Genomic DNA, 24,429 nt, shown 5'->3' on the forward strand with positions numbered 1-24,429 from the left:
TTTACGCAGCAGATAAATTAAGTTCCATTTTCAGTTATTGCAGTTTCAAACACAGCTTAAAGCATTTTCGAATAATTACACTTTAATTTTCACTTTCCAAAAACAACTTCGTTAAAATAAATCAAATAATTATTGTTGGAATTAATTATGCAACCAGCAAACGGAGTGGAAATAATCAAATTGTACACTAAATGAAAAAAATCCAGTACGGAGCAGCTGCAGAAGCGAATGGATAACTAACACAATTGAAATGTAATTATTTATAATGAATTGAAGCAATTGAGTTCTGAGGAGACGTATAAAATGGACAGTCAGGGCCCAGCTCCAATCAATGGAACAAATATATATAGAATTTATGGACATCCACACCTCATATTGAATTAATCAATCATGAATGTTACAGTGTATTTCGAAGAGTGGCCAACAGACTCCCTTCTCCAAATTTCTTGGTAGTAAAAGGGACAATCAAAGGCCGCTTAATTTATCAAATTATCTTGATGGTACAACATAACTTTATTGATTATTTATAAATAATGCTTTGAACAACTTTTGATGACTACGTGGATAACAACAACAGAATAAATTATTACAAATACGTTAGGGCTATAAATAAATACTATACTAAACTCCTCTAAATGGCTAAATATAACAGCATCATCCGTTGTTTGGTGCTCTCGTGCTAATTAAACAACTAAAAAGTTTTCTATTTACAGCATGTTAATGGAGTCCCCTTCCCCTCCCCAACCAACCAAAACCAACCCCCAACAAGCCCCACTCTTGAGGCAGACCTGGCCGACCAGGCCGCAACAACGTCTGCTGACAGCTGCCTCCGGTGGAGCGTCTAACGAACTTGTATATGGCTAGGCTATCTAAAGTACGATTTGCATAATTACAGCTCGAGTCCCCAGACTTCAGACATTAGACAACAGACATCAGACGTGGTCTGACTTGACTTTTGCGAACTTTTGCTGTCATTGTTCCGCCCATCCGATTCTGGATGCTGGATGCTGCTCCTCGTCTACGTCAGTTTACGGGCCTGGACCAATTTGTTGATGTCGTTGTAGGTGGAAAGCATTGCTGGATTCTCGAAATCCTTGAATTCCGTACACTTGACAAACGACTGCTCACAGTCGACGCCATCCTGTCCGTCCTTGGCCGCCCGCATGTACTTGAAGAAGCGCAGGATGTCCGGATTATCGGAGGTGGGCTTGCGCAACTCGTTTAGCTCTCTGAAAGAACATAAGTTTTGTTGAAATTAATGGGGAAATTCATTTCCTAGCATACTTTCCGGCCGTCGCCGTACTCACCGACTCAGCTGCGCGGACACCAGATTGCTATATGGAGCATACTTCGCGGGGTTGGAGTACATCAGACAGATGAGCTTTTCGCGGCAGGTCTCGTTCGCCGAGTTCAGCTTGAGCTGAGCGAACACCGAGTCCAGACGCGACAGCAGCGGACTGTAGAAGGGGTCGTAGTTGGACAGCAGCAGCGAGGAGTTGGGTACCTTTTGGAAGCTCTGGAATGTGTTCATTACCGCCGGCGATGGCTTCTTGGTCATGCCGGGGGCAGCTCCTGCCGCACTCGACGACCCCGACAGACTCTGTGAGTTCTTGAAGGAGGCGGCACCGATGTTCTGTAGCGCATTGAGGTAGGTGTCCTGCATCATCTGCTGGCCGCCATAGCGGGAAAGGGTCGCCTGGTTGATTGAGTTGCCATTGAAGTTGGCATACTGGGCCTGCTGTTGGGAGGCCTCTGGGGAGCGCGAATTAAATTGTTGATTTATTATGCACAGGTAAATCGCAACTAGCACCCACCTGCATTGTATTCGTAGGCTCCAGCAGTTTTGCTGTCGTCAGCCAAGCTGAATTTGCTGTCGTCGTCAAAGTTCAGAGTGTTGTCTCGGAAGTCCAGCTCCTGCGGCGGCTCCATGGGGCGGACAAACAAAGGCACGGAGCTGGCGGAGCCGGACGTAATACCTGGTCGGTGTTGAAATGTTAAAGACAACTGAAATTCCTGGGGAAAATTCAACAGATCTTACCCTTGCCAATCAGCCGAGTCACGCTGCTAACGATGGTCGGAAGGAACATGGCAAAAAGCACACTCTTCAGCACCTGTAATCCCATATATATGGGCCACATTATTTTCTTCAAGCCTGCAATGGAAAATCGTATGTTTTGTGTAACGAATTCCAGTCTTTCTTCCTTCACGGCTTACCGCTGAAAAATAGAAGCCGGGCACTTTCCAGAGCTCGTGGGACATTGACCTCCACATTGGTGTCTTCCAAAATACTCCGTGTGATGCGCTGTGCACTCGTGTGATTCTGTTGTAGAGCAAACACCAGGCCAGGTGCTGGCTCATACTTGCCCTTACTGAAGAACTGCTCCACATACTCCATTAGCAGATCTTCCAATCCCTTTAGCTCAGATTGTAGAGTGGCGGAGCTGTTTCCCTGCTGACCGTCAACTTGTTTTGCAGAAATACTCTTGGACTCGACCTTTCTGGCCGGAATTGGCTCATGGCGATGCTTAAAGTTGCGCCGCCTCATGGCCACCGTTAGGCGAAGGTCACTCTCGCTCTCCGCGGGCTGGAAGACGCGATATTGTCCCGTCTTTGTGAAAACATTGCGGGATATGAACTCTGGGCTAATGTCGATGGGTAGAATGGGTCGAAACGTGTTGTCATCGTTGCGGGGCGCACCACCCATCGTTGTCAGGGGCTGACTGTAGGGTGCTTCCAAGTTTGATCTAGTCGCCTCCGAAGCTTGTGAGGCAACCAGCCAGAGATGACACAGCACCAGAACGCAACAAAACAGCGGTCTGCACCGTCGCTTCCGGTGGGTGTTTGCTTTTAATTTTGCCTGTGTGCTTCCTTCTCCGAGAAGGGCTTGGCTCAACATTTTCATTATTCTTGTGGTTACTGCTCCTTCACTTGCATGCCACAACAGACGCTGCTTTCTGTACTCCGGATGCAGCGCACAGTCTCTGGAACGAAGAATGGCATCATTAAAATGCTTTATTTCACGTTTTGGAGCAGATTGGGGACTAACTCAGTGCCTGGCACACGAAGGACGGCCACATTTAAACATTGTAAGAGGTTCCAGTCACGCACCCAGATCTTTCAAAGCTGTATGCAAACTCTATAGCACCTTAAGGCACGTGACAGGAAACCAAACGATTTGCTTGATAAGCACATTACGTATGACCTTGCCGAGCGGCAGATCTCGTAGGACGTATGTACAATATGCACAGCTTTCTTTCATTCACTCCTGACCCCATCGAAACCCCGTTTAAAGGCTCGGCCAACTCGCTAATCAGCCTGGCAAAAACAAATGATTTTCTGTTGCCAATTTGACGGGTGTTTCTCAATTTAAGGGCGCGTGCCCGCCTCCCAAGCACCTCAGTCTTGCCTTGGCCAAACAATGCACGTCGCCAACTTTTTATTTGCCTTTGCCAGCCTGCGTTGTTTGACACGCCATTCACGCGAGCTTCACAGACAGACAGACAGTCAGCCAGGCAGTCAGGCAGTCAGGCAGCGAGGCAGTCAGACTCAGGCCTTGCTCTGGGGAAAAGTGAAAATGTACACAGTTTTGTTTGTATTTACACATCCCAACCATTTCAGCGGAGCAGCTCTTGCCAAGCATCGGGTGGAGCTCTGGCTGTGGCTCTGGCAGTGGCGTTGGCGTTGCCATCAGACGCCCAGATCACGTTATTTTCGTGTTGCATTTTCACTTTCGTTTTCACAAACGAACAGCGCCAGGTAGGTCCACAAACGAATGCCTTGAATGACGATTACTCGTAAAGAACTCGGTTTGTTGGTTTCATTGCCACAAATTGCGCCAAAAAATTGCACAGAGCGCAATGCCACTGCCGCCGCCACCAAAAACTTCTTGTTTGCGTTTGTTCAGCGATGGTTTCAGCTGACAGTAAACTTAATTGAAACACATGTTGGCAGGTAATAAGAACGCTTCATCGTAGTTTTCTGTCAAGGATGTTCAGCAGTTCGAGGAGGGAGTAAAGTCACTCCCGTTTACTTTGAGAGCCAAGCAGGAAACTCCCTGACTTATTGCCTAGAATTTTTAAAAGAAAACCTATTAAACTTAGGGGTAACTTAAGGCACCAAAAGAGATGCAGAAAAGTCTCAAGATACTTTTTTATCTAAGAGCTATCTTGGTCTGCGCTTTGTGGCTTGTAAATACATTCAAATTGAGACGGCTTTGAATGATCCGTTGACTGATTTAACGCTGGTTGCGTTTGAATGGAAACTCGGTTCGTTGTAATCGGATTGCTGGCCCTGGGGCTGATGGCGAAGCATTTCCATTCACTTTGTCTATGCAGCGAGATGCATCTTCTTTTACTCGACAGTAAGCCATGAACCCTTCAGAGTAATGGAAACATAAGTAGCATTGCTTGGCCATTTAGGGGCACCATTTATCATTTCTCATTCGTCTGTTAGTCGGAACTTCTGTTGTGCAGCTGCTATGGGGCTGTCCAAATATTTCACAAAAATATTCTCTGAGCTGATGTGAATTTCATGCTATCCCGTGTGGGCATTGCATTAATTATTCGCTGCCAGGGTGCTTCGCTTCAGGGCCGTGGCTATCGCTTTATATAAATTTGTTTGAACAATTACAATTAGAACTTGAAATTGCCTCAGCTTAGAAGCAGCTACTAATACACGCACGTCATTTTCGAACCCTTTTGCTCCGCTCTATACTCCCTCTCGCCCGATTTTAGCCAGGTAAAAAGTAGGAATTAGTTATAGTTTGTGCTCGGTCTGGCTTCATGCTCTAATATTCCGCCCTGATATAGTTGAGGTAAACTTTTAGTAGCTCCAGCAGCACCAGCAGCAGCATTTAATCAGATTTGTTGCTGCCTCTGCCGCCTGGCTTTTACCATATTCTACTCTCTCGGGTGCTGCGCTCTGGTCTATTCTGTGCAGCGGCGCTCAGCCAAAACGAAGTTTCTCAATTAAGTCGCAAAAGTTTTCAGAGTTCTGACAGCCCGCGCGCCCATCTTCTGTAATACGCAATGATGTCTGGTTTGGGGGGGGCAAGTGGAGCCTTAGTCTCGCCAGTTCACCATCGGCACACACATATCCATTAGCTTTATATAAGAGTGTAAGGGTCATGAGGCTAATAAGCTGACAATTATCATTTGCGACACGCTCGTCCAACGACACCGACACCGCTCTCAACTACTGCCAACGCCAGCTGTGAAGCGACAAAGTACAAAGCACGGGCAGAGGCACGGGCACGGGCAACTAGTTTGAAGTCGGGACTTGGACTTGAACTGTAGAGTGTAACTGGTTGATAAACGGCGTCCATTAACGGTCAAAAGCGGTCATAAAGCAGCCGTGGTGGCTGCATCATAACTGTTTGTGTGTGACATAACTGTTCCCTCCGGCAAAAGTCCGCACGCAGTCGAGAACAAGTTGGAAACGACCGCAAAACTCTAAGCTCAAAAGAGAGCCATGGAGGAGGTCCAATCAGTGGCCAACATTATGTGGCTTGACAGGTCCATTCACCCAAAGATGCGTTGGCACAGCAGAAATTGAATGAAAATGTATTACTCGCAAGGTCATACCATGTAGAGTATATAAACAGACATAAACAGGTTCTTAAATGGAATAAAAAACTAGAGCTAGTGGACACAGAAGCTAAAGATGTAATGTTATTTATATGAGATTGTTATTCTCAATGACTTCTTTGAATTGCACATTCTAAGTATGAGGATGTGATATACTCATCCAGGCCTACAACCTAATTTTTGTCAGACACAAAGTAAATTGTCTCTGTCGCACAGTGTTTTGTGTAATAACAGTTTATCTCGATTAAGTCAAAGAAATAAAATATTATTCCATAACACCTTGCCCCGATCCTGAATGGGCACTAACTTTCTTTATAATCAAAATCCATTCCAACGCGCTCTCTCTCTCTCTCTATCTGTCTTATACAAACTAATGGATCCTACGTGAGCCATTTTGCCTTGGCTTGCTGGTTTCTCAAGACCTTTTTCGAATGGCTTTTATCGATTTTGAGTAGGACTTTCGATTCGGGCTGATCCCTCGGTGCGCTGTTAATGCAATTTCTCTGTGTTGCGTCAAATGGAATGATGTTTTCGCCAATTAGCTACCAATTTGGCCGGAATGTACGCGGGCCCATTAGGCGCTGATTGTTTTTCGGGGCGTTGTCGGGGCCTAGCCCGGCCACTCACCGAAATTGAGTGATTTACATGCCTGCCTGGCACTTGTACTGTGCTTGTGCTGCTCGCATTTTGTTTAAATATTTTGAAGTGGCAACAATCCCTGGTATCATACATATGTGCGATTCGCTGCCATTTCGCTTTTGTTTTAGAAAGTTTCATCTGCGTCATTTGCAGGCAGTCAGGCGGCCATTTATGTCATTAAAACTGTGCTGTGCTGTAAACCCAAATTAAAATTGCTTTGAGTTTGCAAATGATGCAATCGCTGGTGGAGCAAAATGTTCATCAAATTACATTCAATTCACAGCCAATTCAGTGTCAAGCTCAAGTGAGCGGAAAACACATTTTGACATAGCCATGTACAAGGGCGGCCCAAGCCCGTGCCCACGCCCACGGAAGATGTCACTCCCACTCCGCAGGGAATGTCAGACTTCAGCAAACAAACATTTCCATATGGAAGTTCTTGGGGGTTGTAGATGTGTAGCAGAAGTGGATGTGATATGAATTCGGCTTGGATCTGCAGCTGTCGGATATGAGAGCACTCAAACCGGTGGCAGCCAAGAAAGTTGCCTCCCCAGCATCTCAGCATCTTCCGCACGTCGTTCGCATCCCGCAGGCGGGATTTTAAAATCTTTTGCAGCACTCACTGCTGAAATGAAAGTGCGAGTGGGGCAAATTGCAACCAGCTTGCAACTTGGCAAACAGACATGACTCTCGAGTGGTAGTGGTACCATCTACCATCGAGGATGCACTCGACTAAGCTGCACCACTAACCACAATTCCACGGCTCACTGTCCAGCTCAACGGTAATTAATATGTGGTCTACAGCCCGTTAAAAGGCACTGATAAATGGGCGAAGCTCTCTTGCCGTATCATTTTCATAATTTTGCAGTTGATTGACTGCTGCGACTTTCTTGTGGGCCCCGTGGGCCCTCTCCAACGGTTGTACGCATGACACACTCGAATCGCTGCCAGATCGAGGCAAAAAAGAAAGTATCGTAAGCATTTGGCGACGCGACGCGATGCGATGCGACGTTTTTCGATTGCCGGCCAAGATGAGCTGTTTCGGTTGATTCTCTTTGCCAGTTGGGGTAGGCCAGCTGGGGCTGACATAACAGCATCGCATCTCTTAGCAATTAATTATAGAGCGTCCGAGCTTTCTTATTAAGTTCGCTGGCTGGCCAGCTTTCCAAGCCCACACAGCGGCTGAAATAGCGGCTTCGGCGGTGCACAGATACAGATACATATACAGATGGAAACACAAAGAAATGCCTTTAAAAAGCAAAACAAAAGCAAAGGTACAACAGCCAACGTGTCGACAGTGAAATGTTAACAATCATTTTCGTTTTGTTGTTTAAACATTCTCCCGCGATAAAGCAAAGTAGAGTCCATGATTCATTATTTGTTAACCGAATTAAAGCTCGCAATCATTACTGCTATTGAGAATATCTCTCTGGGTCCATGATGGATGATTGCCATCGCAGTGGGTCATCAATTACAACTCAATTTACCTTCTCGTATAACGCACAGTACGAGTAATTCCGTCAGGAGTCGCCGCCTAATTGAATTTTTGCATGGACATTTCATCGGCGCAGAACTTTTCGCTCTGGCACTTTCTTCGCCAGACTTTCGTTTTGTTTCGCTCGTTTCGAAATCGGAATTGCATTCACTGCGCGCCAGTCAGTCGCCTCTTGGATTTGGCTCGGTGAAAATGCTGAATAAAGCTGACCGACGACGAAACCCGTTCACTCTTATTCACTTCCTTTGTCAATGCAATTACTGCGTTTCTATCGTTTCACTTCACTTTAAGCCACTTGGGGCGCTTGCGCTTCACTTCCAGGTCTCGCGGGAACAATGGCACCTTGGCGAAACTGTCGTACTAGCACACGCCAATGATTAGTTATATTTTGAGATTTATTTTAATCAATGGGGCCAATGAAACGTTCAGGCACTCAGACACTCGGGTCTGCTCGCTTGCTTTCTCGCGCGTTTGCGTCTGCTGTTCAGCTCTCAACGAATCGGACTGCGGCGCGCTTGTGGCCTGAAAGCCCGAAAGCTAACGGCGGGTGCGATCAACCAGTTTGAGCTTTCTGGTTTCTGGTTCGGTTGGTGTTGCAGAGAGCGGCTTAAGAGCACCACAGTCACATGCCATGACATTGACGGGAAAGGCCAGAGCTGGAGCTGAACACAAAGTCGCCGGGTGCCTGTCAGGGGCAGCAACAGCAACAGCGGTAACAATTTTCTCTTGCTTATGGAAAATTAGTCACTAATGAAAACTCCTTCTTTTTCCAGTGAAAGAAATGTAATATGAAAATGTTGTGTTGTCGTCGTGAAATTGCTTGTCAATTTTGTTCGGAAATATTATGAACAGCAAGAAATACGCTGCATCATGGCGCACAATGAGCCTCAAACTCTTTGCGAATACATTAGCGGCTGGCGGTCATTTAGTCACTCTGCTAGTCGGTGACTTAGTCCGCGAACTTTCGATTTTGTTTGACGTTACCAACTGGGAAGCGGGATAATCTTAACTTGGCAATGAGTTGCCACAAAACTTTATTAAAGTTCGGACTCTTTTTTCACATTTTCATTCTTTTGCATTTCTGCCAGAGGCGCCTCTGTCCATGGCAGATGCTGGTTCAATCATGCCCCGCAATCTGACCTCGATAAGAATAATTAATATTACAAAATTTTACACAAATTGCAACATTGCGCAGAGGAGGGAAAGAAGACTCAACAATATGGTCACTCTGGTCATAAAAGGTCAGCCTGAATCATAGTTTTTATAAAGAAAAAACTTTGCGCACGCAAGAATCTTATAAGCGCATTTACTCTGGCAGATTTTTTTTGACAAACAAAAAAGTTTTACCAACTTTTTTCGCCTCTTGTCCAAGCTGAAGCTGAATTGGCCGTATTCGACCGAATCCCTGTGCGGTCGGTCAGAGCTCCATGCTGCACTGATTTCTAAATGTACCTCTCAGGACTTTCGAATTTTTCCTGCTGAGTGCAACCAATAATGGTGTGCAAACACATATGTATTGTCAATGGTATTGTCCGAGGGATTACAGGATTACGCTGCACGAAAGCAGTATGGTGGCCACAGCATGCACCATGCATCATAAAATATTCATTTGGGCGCATTTGCCAAACATTTTCGTTGTTATTTTCTGGTCTGGTTTTTGCAGCAAAACGAGTGCAGAAGTGTAAGCAGATTTTCACTTATTTATGGTACGTACATACATATGTATGTACCTGAACAGACTCTGATTGATGATCGGCTTGGGAGCGGGAGCGAGCGGGACAGAGCGGATTTCGTTGGCCGGTTTACGCATGAGAAAGTCGTCGTCTAGAATTGGCCAACTAAGCGGCACATTGTTATTAATTTCTGGTGACAAACTTTGCCATTGACTTGTGGCCAACAAGCGGAAACGACTCCCCCTGACCGCACTGAAGAGCTCAAAAAGCAAAACGAAATGAAAGCCAGTTTATGAGACCGCAAAATCAATAACCGCTCTAAATGTAACAAACCAATGGCAACGGCAACAATGGGGTGTGCAATGTTTTCTAAAAAATAGTATTAAGGCCAACTTCTATGCGAACACAATGCATGAATTATCTGCGAAGATTGGCCATACTCTTGTGAAAGTGTTTAAAAGCGAATTCATTTAGCGTCTATTAGGCTACGAGATGCGACCCGATGCGAAGCAAAACGGGAGAGATGGAGATGCCAATTGATGGCATAGTAGACAGCCCTCTGACATCTTTCCGTCACATGCAACTTATGTATATGTGTCTGCCCGACTCTCGGACAGAAGGCTTGGTGTAAGTGCCTTGAACCCAGGCAAATATTACGTTATCAGTCAGAGTCTGAGTCTGAATCTGAGCTGTTCCTCCCCAAATGCTATGCCTCGACGCTTCCGGAAGAGTCTTAGCCCGAACCGGCCCTATGCGAGGCAGCTGCTTTTGGGCTGCCGCAAAATTGGTTGAATGTTGTCAATATTTGCGAACCTTTTCTTTGCATTTCATTCCAATCATTAATTTCACTTTTACTCATAAATATGCTAATTGTGGGCTCACGCTGGGCTCTTCTCCGCTCCTCTCTCAGTCAATTCATGACCAAACGCCGGCAACTTCATCGGACTAAAAGATTCACACTTGCCATCGATATTCAGAATGGGCTTGCTTGCATTACGCAATCTGGCTGGGAAGAAAGTTGAATAGGGTTTTCATAATCATCGTCCAATGACGACCGCAGCCATGCAGCAGTGGAGGGAGCTGTGCTGTGCTATGCTGTGGCCACGCCCCGGCGTCTGACAGTGACAGAAACGCAAAGTAAACACTTTCACAAGCCGCAAGTGCATAAGAGCGTTACAAGCCGTCAAAACAGTGGGCTGTCAGCAGTCGCAGCAGCCGCAGCAGTCGCATCACCAGTTGGCGACATCTCTGATTCCTCATGGGTAGAGATTTTTAATTAGTTTATTTTATTTTGTTTTATGTTTTACTCTACCTTGTGGGAACATTTCACTTTTCTCGTCCGCGTTGTTGTCTCACATAATTCACTCGCCGTTGGTCACGTTTCTGTCACACGTCGCGGAACCGGCATCTGTGATGGCTGACCTTTCACCCAGTGTGCGGTCCACCGTTGCGTAGGCTTCACTAATTGAATTGTAATCATCTCTCTCTTACCTGAGTACGTATTCAAAAGGTAATACGAAAGCTTCCCGTCCGAATGAAATTGGAGAGTAATGAGTACTATATTGTATGTGAGTTGCATTCTCTGCGGTCTTTTGATGTTTTTGTTTTTTTTTGCTCAACGGTTTCTGAACTCTCTTAGCCACCTTAAAGTCTTTGTCGACTTCATGCCACACACAACTTCCGCCGTGAATCCATTTATCTAGACATGTTTGTGTAACCATAATCACAGTTCGCCTACATTTACGCCCTTTTTATGGGGTCATAGCTTTTTATGTCGTAGCTGTTAGAGTATCGATACGTGCAGGGCAACGGAAAGCGTCAAAGGTTAAGTATTGTCTGGCCCTTCGCTGGTATAGGCGACAGTCTGCACAGATGGATATATATGCGATGTCCCTATTCAATGTCCCATAAGCCGAAAAGCTATTTTGGCTGTTTTTTTCCTGATGTGGACTCAATCTTGATGCCAAAAAATCATATAATCCCATATTTCAAATCCTCACAGACCTGTGAGTCCTCACTGTGAAATGGGGTAAAATACAAATACGAGTGAATATCTCTTATTCATAAAACAATATTTATAGACGGAGGTGTTTACTGCTGTTTCGACCATCCTTAATTCCCATTCCCATATAAATTAAAACTACCTAAGCCCATGAGCCGTAAATCATTTCGACTTACCTTCCAAATTCCCCACCGGCTCACCCTCGCCCATTTCGTATTTATTGAGCTTTTTGTATGGTTGAATAAATCAGTCAATTGTTCATTAGATTTGTAAACAACATTTATTAAAATTCATTGTGGCATTAGTGAAATGCCAGCAGACGGCAAACATCGGTTTATATAGTTGTAAGAACTGACAATTATGTACTTTAAACTTACGGGTAAGATTATTATATTATACAGTTGTCAATTATTACTATTTGTATTGTGGCTTTTATATGTTCTTATTTATAGAAAATTACACACTGCACATCTAGTGCATCTAGTGAGCTATGTATTTATGGCTAGCTTATTCGAAAAGGTATCGAGGTCTCTGAGGGGAAACGAAAATATGAGGGTTAAACACAATAGATCGCTTCTTAGGAACTGTATGTATAATAAGAACTTATTATCGACTTATCAAATTCCCGAATTTCAGTTGGGGGCTCAATCAATTACTTTTCGGAATTCGATATGGAAATGATCAACCAAAATAGTCACTAGACTAAGTCTTTTTGTCAATGAACGTGATACGGAAGGTGATGATTTAGGAATATATATATATATATGTACATATCATATACATGGGTCAGTAGTGGTTTCTCCTCGTTGTCTGTCTTAACTTAAGTTTAACTCAGCTTGGCTTTGGATCACTGGACAATATATCGTATTCATGTAAATTCTAAAAACGAACTGGGAAGCAACTCGTCGTACGTCGCATCACTCACACGATTCTCACGGCTCTCGCTGCTCCTCGGGGCCTGGGATTGCACAAGTCGGAAGGAGGAGGAAATGGAGTACAAGTACACATATGCAAAATGCAATTTAGTATTGTTCCAAACTGTAAATGTCCATAAACTGTTGAGTCATATTCGATTGCTACTTAAAACCAATAACGTCACAGCATTCCAACAACACTCGGCAACTGCCACATGCAACTTCGACATTCAGCTTGTCAGGGCTACAATAAAATAAATTGCAAAAATATGGAGAAACGGAGAAACGAGCTCTGAGGCATGCACTTGACGGGTGCAACAGAAAAGTTGCAACTGAAAAGGAGCAGCAACAGTAGCCAAATTGGCCAGCCAGCCACTCAGCGAGAATGGGAGCTTTGGAGCATGCAAATCCAATTAGCTTTTGGAGTACACACAAACACACAAAAAAGAATCTCAGGTGTAAGATTGGTCCATGCACGACAAACGTTAACTTTGCTTTGCGTTAAAGTTAATGGGGTTAATCAAGGGATTAAGCAGAGGGCGGTTAAGGATTGCATGTGTGTCTTTACCGAGGCATCAGCTTGGTGACCTCCGTGGGCATGGGATTCTCGGTGAGCGCCACCGACTCGGTCACGGCGCTCCGCAGTCCACATTCCTGATGTCCGGTCATGAAATCGGTGGCAGCCATGCTCACACCACCACCTGTGGCATCACCATCGCCACCGTTGGCACCCTCGCAGAGTGCGGCGCCGCTATGGCCGAGCAGCTTCAGCTCGCCCTTGGAGATGTCGGCGCCGTGCTTGCGTCGCCGTCGCGCCGCCGCCGCCTGCACGTTGCAGCCTGTCGTGTGACCATTAAGAGCAACATTAGTGGATTCAGTGCAACGACATATTAATTCTTGAAATTCTTTACGGAAGTTATCATTGAGCCATCCATAGAGCAGCGGATTGGAGCAGGCCGAGCTCATGCCAATCATATGGCAAATGGCGTATATCACGAGCATATTCGAGGTGGGGCCCGACCCCGAGCGCTGCATGTCCGCGTACAGGTTGAAAAAGTTCAGCGGCAGCCACGACACACCGAAGATGACGGCGATGCTTATAAGCAGGCAGTTGGTGCGCTTCATGCGCCTGCCGCGCTCCACCTTGCGCTGTGACGAGGCCTGCACGGTGACGACGGTGATGCGATTCTTCAGCTTGTTGTAGATGCCGAAGTAGGCCACCGATACGATCAGGATCGGCACCAGGTACTGCACGCACAGCGAGAAGATCGAGTAGTAGAAGCGGCCGTTGCTGGTCGGCCAGTCCTCGATACAGAACCTTATTTGTTCCTGCAGCCCAATCTGCTGCAGCAGAAGTGGTGTATCCTCGCTGAGCAGCTCCTTATAAATGAACATCGGCGAGGCCAGCAGCAGGGCCAGCAGCCAGATTCCGGCCAGTATTGTGACGGCTCCCACAAACTGTAGACTGTCCCTGGTGGGGTACACAATCACCTGCGAATGGGTGGATGGGAAGAAAGGAAAGGCGAACCGAAAATATGGAGATACAGTAAAGCTAAGCATATAGGAAGAAAATGTACTTCATGCTAGCTTAAACATAAATGCTTTTAGTAACTGTTATAGTCTTCTGCTATATTGGAGCCCTATTAATATTTATATTCACTTTGGTTGATTATCGTCGGGTTGTTATTTGTTACGGCCAAGTATTTACTCAAGCTGTATCGATTTTCATCCAATTTAATGGCTACAAATTGATGCCGCATTTACCTCCATAACAGCAGGGCATGACAAGGCCAAATTCGGTTGACCCCCATTGTGAAACATTAGTAGTGATTGAAAAAGGACTAACCTGATATCGATCAAAAGCGATGGCAGTTATGGATATTGTCGAAACGAATATGCAAAGTGCCTGAAGCATGGCGACAATTTTGCAGAGGATGGAACAGGAGCCGAGGGGCCAGTACTTGGTTAGGATCTCCACAAGTGTCAGCGGCATGGTGACCAGGCATAAAAGCAAATCTGCAATTATTCCGTACCCAGTTAGGCAGTGATTTCTTGTCAACGCTGCGCAAATACGACTACTTACCCGAGATGGCCAGATTGAGTATAAAGAGGTTACGGGCCGTGCGCATAATTGGCTTTCGGACTACAGCAATGACCACCAGTGTATTGCCCAGAGCCCCGAACACGATTAGGACACTGTACATGCTAATTAGCATGTGGTACCAAGGACTGTCCACTGCCCGATTGCTCAGGAATCGTTCGACAAGCTCCGGGTCCAGGGGTCCTCTGCCCGTCTCGTTGTACTCTGTTGTGGTGACATTGATTGTACCATTGACGAGAGCATGCGGGGCGGCTCCCGCCGCTCCCACGTCCAGATAGTCCAGGGGATGGTGGTCATCGAGAAACCGGACACTGTTGCTGCTACTGGCGTATCCGCTTAGCGTCTGCACAGCAGCCAGGGGCACCGATTCTGTCTGATTCATGCTGATTATCTGGAAAAGAACATGCAGAAAGTGGCTCATTATTCCAGACAAATCTAGGAACAAACATTCAATCACAGGGCGATAGGCGCTGGCTTTGCGTGCCACATTACGTATGATTTATGGCGTTGGCCAACTGCAGACGCCACATATCGGAGCGAAACGCAGGGGGAGGCAAGCAAACTCGCGTTTTATGAGTTTGGCTAAAAATACAAAGTAATAACCGTACGAAAAGTTTTCTCGGTGCCAGTAGGTGGCCCAGCACGCCCCAGCACTGGGTCGATGTGCATTTGACACGAATTGAAGTTCTGACGCCTCAGTTCCATCTACGACCCACCCGAAAAATAAAACAGTATTCAAGGTCTCCCTCGACCTAAGGGCTGCCTTATAATTGAGTTGAGATCTCTGCCATTGGTAGAAGTTCAAAAGCTTTTAGTTTTCGCATTGCTTCCTTGAGCACAGACAATGGCCAATGGTTCATGGTTCATGGTTCATGGGACAGACAAAATCTTGTGAGGGCCGACTTTATTCTGGCTGCCTGGCTGAAAAGTTTTTCCAATATTTGTGGTACTTCCTTCAGTTATTCAGTACCAAGCTATGGGGAGCAAATAACATTGTGGCCAATATCTAGGCTCTAACGCTCCGTTGCCATGCCTCTAACTTAGATGGCTCTGTTTCAAAAGAACCCCGGCCCCCACCTCATACTACCTTTACGATGTGTCCATTATGCAGTAGATCTTCAGTGACAGACTTATGCATATAATTAGAGAAAGTCAAACAAATTTTAAGGCTCTCGTCCGGGAGATTTTCCAAGCAACATGAATGCCTAATGTCAGCCATTTCCAAAGGACAGCAATCAGATACAGCCATGTTATAAATGACGACATTTGCTAAAAATAATTGTGTAATTTTATGCACCAAATGGCTGCGCACTTGTCAGTATCGATAAAGGGCAATGGCACGCGACGAAGGTGGGCCGAAACGACACAGAATTCTTGAAGCGCCTAAAGGTATGCATTGCCATTGACAGATGCTATAAATGAGGCGCTATTAAATCTCTTCAATCTGGCTTCAGCTGGCTCTGCCTCACCATCGAGATAGAAGATAAGCACCATTCGTTGAGAGAGGACGGAGAGACAGAGCATGTGTGTGTTTGTGCGGAATTGAGCAACGTTTCCATGGAAATTTAATTTAAAGTTGTTCCGAAATTAATTGGCAAATATTTGCACGGCCGGAAACTTTGTTCTCAAACTCAAGCATTTGAGAATTCGACCAACCCTAACTGAAAAGTCTGCTGACCGCAAAAATGCGTGACCGTATCCATTTGAAAGCAGTTAGGGGTCGTTCGCCTCCTTACCCCTGGTCGGAGCTAATAAAAAAGTTGAATCTCGCAATGAAGCAATTGGCTCCGAGGCAGCCCGACACAAAAAGCTGAGATGATCATCAATTTGTCGCAGACATTTCAATCACAGACCGACCCTACACGATTTCTACGAATCCAAGGCGAGGTGAAAATTGAATTTTCATGTATTTTCCCTCGAGCAATAGGCACCGACTAGATGAGATGTGCAGTACATCCAACGGAGCTGCGTGGAGCGTCCTCCCGGAAAACCTGGCGACAGGAGAATTATGTAAAGTAGCCTCAAGTCCTTGGCAGTTGTCACACATTTTGTATAATTTCTGGAATGTCAACGCTTTCAGGACGTTTCCCCTCCTATCCACGAGGAAGGACTCGCTATGTTTCTCTCGCTTCATTGGATAAGCAGAGCGTGACAAAGATTTTAAATGCCAGCCAACACAATTCCCAACCATCTCGAATCGGATCCCTGTCTTGGCTTGGCAGCTGCCTGTCGGAATTTTGACTCAGCTATTTTTGTGATTTATTTCTGCTGATGTTCTTTGTTTGTGGGCGGTGGCTGTCTATCCAACGATATTTCTATAACAAGATGAATTTTATTGTCGTTTGTGCAATTTGCTTGCCACAAAAACATAACATATTGCTCCTGTCGACTTACGAATTTCTCAATTTGTTTTTGGGTTCCTCAACGCCCTTTTTTCTTGTCTCTTGCAGCAGAAGCAGCAGCAGCAACCCAAACATTTATTTAATTAATTGTTTTCGATTTCGGATGGAAATCCAAGTGGAGATAGCTTCTGGCCTCATCTGTTTTTCTGGTCAACTTCAATTCAAGCACACAAGCTGAGTGAAAGGATAAGCATCTGAAGGGAGATCCGGTGCAAGCTGTAACATCTCTCCAAGTGAGAAAGCTGGCTTCCCTGTGAATTAATCAACCAAGCTTCTTCAACATAGACTAAGATTTGATTTTCTCTTGTTTGCTTTCGTCCTTTGCAACAGAAGGAATTGATATTGCTTAACACTTCTTCGGTGTCAAAGATATGCCACAGAATGCTTTGGTTTTACTTGCCTTAATGGTGGAAAGCATTTTTACCTTAAGTTTAAACTGGTTTGCTATTTTTTGAAGAAAATGCTCTCAACAACAAACAAATAGAGGAACTGGGAATATTCTCGTTTTCCATTCACAGTCTTTTTTCCAAATATTAAATTGCTGCCTTATTCAAACATTATTTTCAAATTTGTATCAATGTTCTAGCCTCATTAGGATATGAGGTTGCCATCATAGTAGGGTAGGTACACAGGAAATTCCCCCGGCTTTAGTCACAGGACTACATATAAGAGCACAATATAAATGCCAAATGGAATGAGCTCTCAGCAGCCATATGGCTAAGTCAGACAGATTGTGTTGCCAGGAACAGAGCAGAAACACACGTACAAGAAAGCCACACCCGAGAAAACTTTTTCGTTTTGGGAACAAAGTACGAGTAATTTCGTTTCGTTTGACATCTACTCTAAAATGGCTTCTACTTGAGCCGACGAGGCGCTTTAAGTATTTATATTGCAATTACACTCACCATCTTCCTGCCAACGCTCCCACTGCCAGTGCCCCGAGCGTATTCTTATGGCTGTCTTCTGTTTGCTGTTTGTATCTGGGTGTGACAGGAGTGAATTTTTGTTGTTCTTATGGCTGCGACGCCAACATTTATTCATTTAGTGTGCAATTCCGAATGCACTCGCGGGAATTTTCCTGATTTATATTCGCTGCTCGAATTCAAAATGAGAGAAAAAAAACGCAATTTCTGCTAATGTACACGTTTTTGTAGGGGTCCAGGCAATTGTTGAATTTTTTAGCATATACGTGGATGCCTCAAGTGGCCCACGCCCAAAGAAATAAAAGATGTATACCACGCGACCATGTGGATGCACTTGCCGCCCGTTCAGCTGACGGCTGACAAGTTGGATGGCTCTGGCCCCCCAAATCAACTTCATTAAAATGCTTCAAAAATTCTTTCGGGACAAAGTTGCTGAGCTCGCAGCAACCTAATCCTCGGAGCTTGAAGAATTTATAGCAAACACAGGCCCCATGGCCCGGAGAAGTTTCTACAAAATTGTTGTTCTTTGGGGCATCTTCGAGCAGAGCAGAGCAGAGCTGCACATTTGCATGTATTGGTATGCATAACTTTCGGAGCAACTCGGTGCATCTCGGTCTCGGTCTCCTGTCCCTGATTGCATTGCTCAGGCGCAGTTGTTCCCTGCTCCACAGCTGGTACAGAGACCGAACTTATGCATAGCTGAGCAGCCAAGGCACATGGCACTACGAAGTTTTGATGAGTCGACGGCCTAAGAAGCTTAGCCTCAGAAGTCTAATGAATATGCCACCCAACCCACCTTCAGTTGCTCCTTAATAGCATAAGTCTTTAAGACGAACTGGAGCAATTGAAGGTAGAAGATATAAGAAATTGATATAGGAGCTTCGTCTTTCTCTAGGAAAAACTCGCTCACTTAATCTTTATATTAATCCCTGTCTCCATATTCTTTTCAATACTTTAATTCACGCACGAAAGTCCATTAAGCGAATATCGATTATGTTTCATTATTCGGAATCCATTAATATGGCCATTAAGCAAATTGCTTTTGGTTTATATCTGAGTGCACCAGCCAGACACATCCTTCAGTAATTCGCCGACTTTGTGGCGCTCGTTCTTCCCGGGTTGCACGGTAGACACTGATTTTCCATTCGATTCGTTTGAATGACCCACAACTTCCTGCGCATTTTCACTGACCGAAGACTCGTAGTCGTAGTTTTCCCACCCCTTGCACACGTCAGTTTGCATTATAGCCGTAAACGTCCCATCACGGTAACGCGAGAGACACCCAACGCACTAATATTTTCTTACGATTACTTTGATTCAAAGCCAAAGCCCAAACCGCTCACTGTGCGTACGCCGCGAATTGCATTTTGGATTCATCGAAGCGGCCCCAGAAAATAATCATAATAAAAAAAAAACACGACGACTCCGCGTCCGGCGGGTTATTAGCGAATTTCCGCAGCCCACTTTTCCGCAATACAGACGTTTTCGTTTTGCGTTTGCGTTTACGACGAAGCGCTTCTGCGAAATTTTCACGCCTTCAACAATTTAATGGCGGCACATCGTTGGATCGTTGAAATCGTTGGAAAAGCAAACACAAAACGTTTTCCACACATCGCTGGGAGCATACCTTCAGATAATTTTTGTCGATCCAAAGAATTTCGGCGGCGTTCCTGCTTGCCACATCAAAATGTTGAATAAATGTGCGGCAGCATTTTCATTATTATGTATTTTCCCCTCTTCGTTCTTTTTTGTGTGCACAGTTTTTATTACAATAATGTTCAGCGTTTAGTTTGGGTGTTTACTGATCTCCGATAACCACACGCGTGCACAGTCAGCGACCATCTGTTGGCTTTCGGGGCGCATCCCTTGCTTATATAGCCTTGCCTCCAAACCGTACTGCAGCCGATGCCGCTCGTTGCGTATACGCCGCGTAAGACACAAGTCAGAACTGAACGTGCCGCTCAGTTGTTAGCCGTCAACAGGCTACTGGCCATCGCTTTCGGGTTTGTTTTGGCCCAACAGCTGCGCAGAGCTTTCTTATCAAAGACGTTAGGGGTTGAAGCACCCCGTAAAAGCTTTGCACATTGGATTGAGGACTGTTAAAAACGTTTATGTGGGAGCTTCCATTTTGTCTGCTTCACCAGTGGTAATCTTGAGTAATTTCGTATCTCTGTCACTCAGCAATAAAAGACTTAAATGACGACTGCCAGACAGTAATTGCAAATCAGCCACACCGTAGGGTATACTTAGCACACATAGCGTTTACAGTGTCTGTAAATGAATATTTATGAATACAAGTGTGCCTCCGAGTGAATACTCTCAACAGCATGATGTTCCCACGAGCAAACAAACGAAATCTTATCTTAATTCCAAACTGTAAATCCTCAAGCTTCAAAACAATCTTATTCAAGAGCAGAAATTTGCCACGCTTATAATACTCTTTGTACAATATAATTAAAAATAGTCAGGCTAAATTCATTGAGGGTCCAAAAGGCCTTTGGCATCCATAATTGGTAAAATGTTTGCCACAATTCTTTGGACTTTTTCACAGGCATACATTGAGTCCTGGAATCGAATTCCTTCTGGTGTATCCTGATAGAGATTCACAAACTCAGGATCTTCTGTGCCCTCGTATACCATTATAGGTTGAAAGACGTTGGCAATAATAACGGCTGTGGAAGAAAAAACTCTTACACAATTTTTTGGCTGGGTATGTGTTTCGACTTACTCATGAATCGGCGGCGCTCGAACTGAAGCTGATACTCGTGCAAACTGGGAAAAACACCCTTATAGGAAAACTTATCCAAGTATTGTTTCAGTGCGTAATAATGGTACTGAACTAGTTCGATTTCCTTCTCCTTTACGTTTTCTTGCAGCGATGTGGAGAATAAGTAATGCAAATCGACCACCGGAGATGTCAAGGAGCTGAACTGAAAATCTATAGGTAAAATCGAAGTGGGATTTCCTTCGTCATCGTACTGGTACATGACGTTCGTGGTCCAACAGTCACCGTGAACCAGCGTCTGGAAGTCCTTTTCCCCAACATCGACAGAACGAGCTGCATACTCCATCAAATTGGAAGCAATGTGTTCCAGCTTGGCGCTATAGCGATCTTTGAGGCTTGGGTTGGTATTCACATACCTGGTGAAAGCCCTGAACAAACCCGTGAAAATTTCCTTGTAACCATTTTTGTTACGTGAGAAAAAGTGCGATGAGTAATTTTTTGCCAGGATCTCAGGATAGCGTTGATTCAAGACTATAGCTGCCGCATGGAACCGTGCGAGCATATCTATCGTCATTTTAGTATGAGCCATATCCAATTGCTTAACTCGATCCGCATTCACGTATCGGAGAGTAGCCAGATCCTCGAGGATCATGATGGTCCGCTCCCGATCCACGACTACAGCATCTGCGGTTAACTTCTCGGTGACTCCAATCTCTCGGAGCAGCTCTGCCATCTTGGGCATCACTACCTCATACATGTCCATCTCCCGATTGTATACATCGTACTCCTGGAAAAGATCCCACTGGGTGGCGTCTTTTGCGCAGGTTTGCTTCAGGATGAATGATCTATTTTGCACCGTTCCATTTCCGTCTTCGTAGTCGACGTATATGCGAGTCATTACGCCGACATAGTTTCCCCCCTTTTCCGTTGCTGGCTTGGCCCACAGCCTAAGGACTCGCAGCTGACCATCCTTGCAGTAGGCTCTCAGATGGGTTTGAATATACTCCTCTGTTAACCAGGTCGGCAGCATCGTGACAAGTGGCTGTTGCTTAGGCGTCGAACTCTCAAACAAATCTGACTTCCCAAAAGGCACTGAGCGAAAGTTTATATAAGTTTATCAGCAAAAAAAAATATATACACTGGCTCAGATAAGCAAACTAAATAGCTTGGCGCGTCTCTCCTGTCCCAGGGTAATATCTTTAATACATCTTGTAAATTTGCTAGAGGGACAATCTTTCACTCCCTTGTACATTTATTATATATTTTATTCTCTTGGAATAAAATAATTAAGCCTCACCACGTCATCGTGAGTTAGCAGAATACATAATTCAAACTTTTACACTTGCTAGGTATTGCTTGAGATTTTTTTGTCATGGCGTGATACCCATGCATACTTGTACTTGCAGCATTTTATCTCAGGTACTTGTACGATATCTGTGTGTGTATTGTGTTTAATTAGCTGAAAATGTGGGGACTTAGGTATAAGGCATCCACAGACGACTCTTCTTCTTCGAGACAGGGATACAAGACGTAAGGAAACAGGATACTATAATTATACCCGATACTCCAAATGAGTATAGGGGTTTAGTAGATTTGTGGTAAAAATGGATGTGTGTAACGTCCAGAAGGAATCGTTTCCGACCCCATAAAGTATATATATTCTTGATCAGCATCAATAGCCGAGTCGATTGAGCCCTGTCTGTCAGTCCGTCTGTCCGTCCCTATCAGCGGCTAGTGCTCAAAGACTATAAGAGCTAGAGCAACGACATTTTAAATCCGGACTTCTGTGATATGTCATTGTTACAAGAATATTTTAAAACTTTGCCCCGCCCACTTCCGCCTCCACAATAAGGCGAAAATCTATGGCATCCACAATTTCAAAGATACAAGAAAACAGAAAACTCAAAATTGTAGAGGATGCCTATATCTTCAAGAGTGCAAAATCTGAACCAGATCGTATAATTATTAAAGCCAGAATCAAGAAACCAATTTCATTCTTTCTCGCTCTGTCTCCCTCTAACACACAGGTTTCATGGTCAGTTTTGCCAATAGCAAAATGTGAGTTCAATGATCTCAGAGACTATAAGAGCTAGAGCAACCAAATTTGGTATCCACACTTCTGTGATATCGGACCTTGACTGTTTTGTATCAAAATTTCGCCACACCCCCTTCCGCCCCCGCAAAGGACGAAAATCTGGGGCATCCACAAATCTCAGAGACTATTAAGGCTAGAGTAACCAGATTTGGTATCCACACTCCTGTTAGATCTCACTATAAAACGTATATCTCAAAATTTCGCCCCACCCCCCTCCGCTCTATAAACCAAACATTTATCGCCATGAATCAACGTCTGGCAGTCGCCCTTGCCACCGTCGACAGATCGAGCTGCATACGCCATTAAACTGAGGACCAGCTCCAACTAAGCACCATAGCGTTCTTTCAGGTTTGGTTGGGTCTGGTTGGGACTAAGCAAACTGGTAAAGAGCTCTGAATATCCTTTATTCCTACGGAAGAAGAAATGCGATGAGAAATTCTTAGCCAGGAGCTCAGGATGCCGCTCTTTGAGTAGTACAGCTCTGGCGTGGAACTTTGCCTGTAACTTCAGCCCCACCTTGGCGCACACACCGTATTCATAAAATATTCCTGCCTGGGGACCGTTGCACCGTTCCACTTCCGTCTTCAGAATGTTCTCTCCTTTCCAGTTGCTGGCTTGGCCCAGAGCTTAAGGATACGCCGCTGATCGTCCTTAAAGTACTTCAACTTTCAACATTGAATACATGCCGCGTGCAGCCAGGAGGGAAGAATTGTGACAGCTCTTGTTTGGTCGACCTCTGGGCAAAGCAGACCACATTTCAGACATAATCTTAAGTGCATACTGGGCTCAATAAGAATTCTAAGACTGCATGAATGTGTAATAATTCTATGCACTGTGGTCCCCCCAAATTTGCAAATTCATGACATGACCCTAGGATCCTGCTCTCGACCTATGACCTGTTTATTTGGAAATCAAATACATTTTTGCGACTGTCGATAACTGGTAGGCGGCTCGTTTCTTGTTCGGGCTTATCATTTCTGTTTATTGGTGGAAGTATAGTGCAACCTTTTGTTTGGTTTCGCTGCATGCTTTCATAAATGAGAGCAAACAGGCAGACGATGCGACGGTTCCTCCATTAAATCATTTACATGTGTACTAAACAACAGATAGCGGCCAGCTGGAATCTGCTGAACATATTTGGCATTAGCCAGGGCCCATACATTCGATACACATATGTGGACTTATTGATTATGAGAGTTGTGCGTAGTTCGTTGGATAAACAAGCAGACCAGAGCCGTTTCTTGGGAGCTTGAAACAAATTGTTTGGTACACAAAAGCACGCCTCCGATAAGAAGCCAGTAAACATCGAAGAGAAGAGCCGCCCGCATATATTTGGTTAGCCCCAGCTGTTCCAGGAGAAGAGGCGTTGACGAGGTTGTGTGCGCTTTGTTGAGACCCCCAATTTCCTCACTTAATGAAAGACGTGTGGTCACTCCATAATAGTTAAGTGACAAAATCTATGTATATTTAACAAAGAAATGAATTCATGGGCTGAAAGAAATGATAATCTCCATGCGTCCAGCTGGTCCCCGCTTAGACTGTATCCTCGAGTTTTTCTCTGCTTTTTGTGATGAAATACAGAACAGAGATAAGCCACTTGGATATGCAGCAAAAGATGCTGGCTGCAAACATGTTTTCCACTTATCTATGGTCACGTACATATGTGTGCGTCTTTTTTTGCCACGGAAACAACTGAGAGACTTTTTTTATTGGCTCCCCACTGACTTATCAAGCAGTTTGATAAATCCCGTTTGCTTACTACTTTCACTTTCTCTTGATAATAAAGCAACCAACTATTCTCACCCTATGTGCATGACATTAAGTCATCAGGACCATCCTGGCCATCTATAGTGCAATACTAATAAATACATATAA

General features: G+C 44.9%; 3 protein-coding genes across 6 annotated transcripts; all 3 read right to left on the reverse strand.

Annotated features, from left to right (window-relative positions):
* Positions 1–501: 501 nt before the first annotated feature.
* Positions 502–8,226, reverse strand: LOC108157389. The gene is made up of 6 exons (XM_017289426.2): positions 7,712–8,226; positions 2,215–2,981; positions 2,039–2,152; positions 1,815–1,976; positions 1,308–1,752; positions 502–1,229 (listed from the first exon to the last, which is right to left on the reverse strand). Exons 2-6 carry the CDS (start codon positions 2,900–2,902, stop codon positions 1,019–1,021), a joined length of 1,620 nt encoding a protein of 539 aa, XP_017144915.1. The 5' UTR covers positions 2,903–2,981; positions 7,712–8,226; the 3' UTR covers positions 502–1,018.
* A 3,429-nt stretch (positions 8,227–11,655) lies between these two features.
* LOC108157390 (neuropeptide F receptor) lies at positions 11,656–20,019 on the reverse strand. Of its 4 annotated transcripts, XM_033389467.1 has the most exons (8): positions 19,362–20,019; positions 17,783–17,903; positions 17,717–17,748; positions 14,392–14,800; positions 14,155–14,324; positions 13,220–13,799; positions 12,877–13,147; positions 11,656–12,352 (listed from the first exon to the last, which is right to left on the reverse strand). In XM_033389467.1, exons 2-8 carry the CDS (start codon positions 17,850–17,852, stop codon positions 12,316–12,318), a joined length of 1,569 nt encoding a protein of 522 aa, XP_033245358.1. In that variant the 5' UTR covers positions 17,853–17,903; positions 19,362–20,019; the 3' UTR covers positions 11,656–12,315. The 4 variants fall into 4 exon arrangements, with proteins under 4 accessions (XP_033245358.1, XP_033245356.1, XP_033245357.1 ...); XM_033389465.1 differs by having other exon boundaries at positions 12,877–13,799; XM_033389466.1 differs by having other exon boundaries at positions 11,656–12,432; positions 12,877–13,799.
* Positions 20,020–20,115: 96 nt separating this feature from the next.
* LOC108157391 lies at positions 20,116–21,548 on the reverse strand. Its single transcript, XM_017289432.2, has 2 exons — positions 20,463–21,548; positions 20,116–20,406 (listed from the first exon to the last, which is right to left on the reverse strand). Exons 1-2 carry the CDS (start codon positions 21,487–21,489, stop codon positions 20,210–20,212), a joined length of 1,224 nt encoding a protein of 407 aa, XP_017144921.1. The 5' UTR covers positions 21,490–21,548; the 3' UTR covers positions 20,116–20,209.
* Between the last annotated feature and the right edge of the window lie 2,881 nt (positions 21,549–24,429).

This window comes from Drosophila miranda, chromosome 2, assembly GCF_003369915.1.
Source record: "Drosophila miranda strain MSH22 chromosome 2, D.miranda_PacBio2.1, whole genome shotgun sequence".
NCBI lineage: Eukaryota > Metazoa > Arthropoda > Insecta > Diptera > Drosophilidae > Drosophila > Drosophila miranda.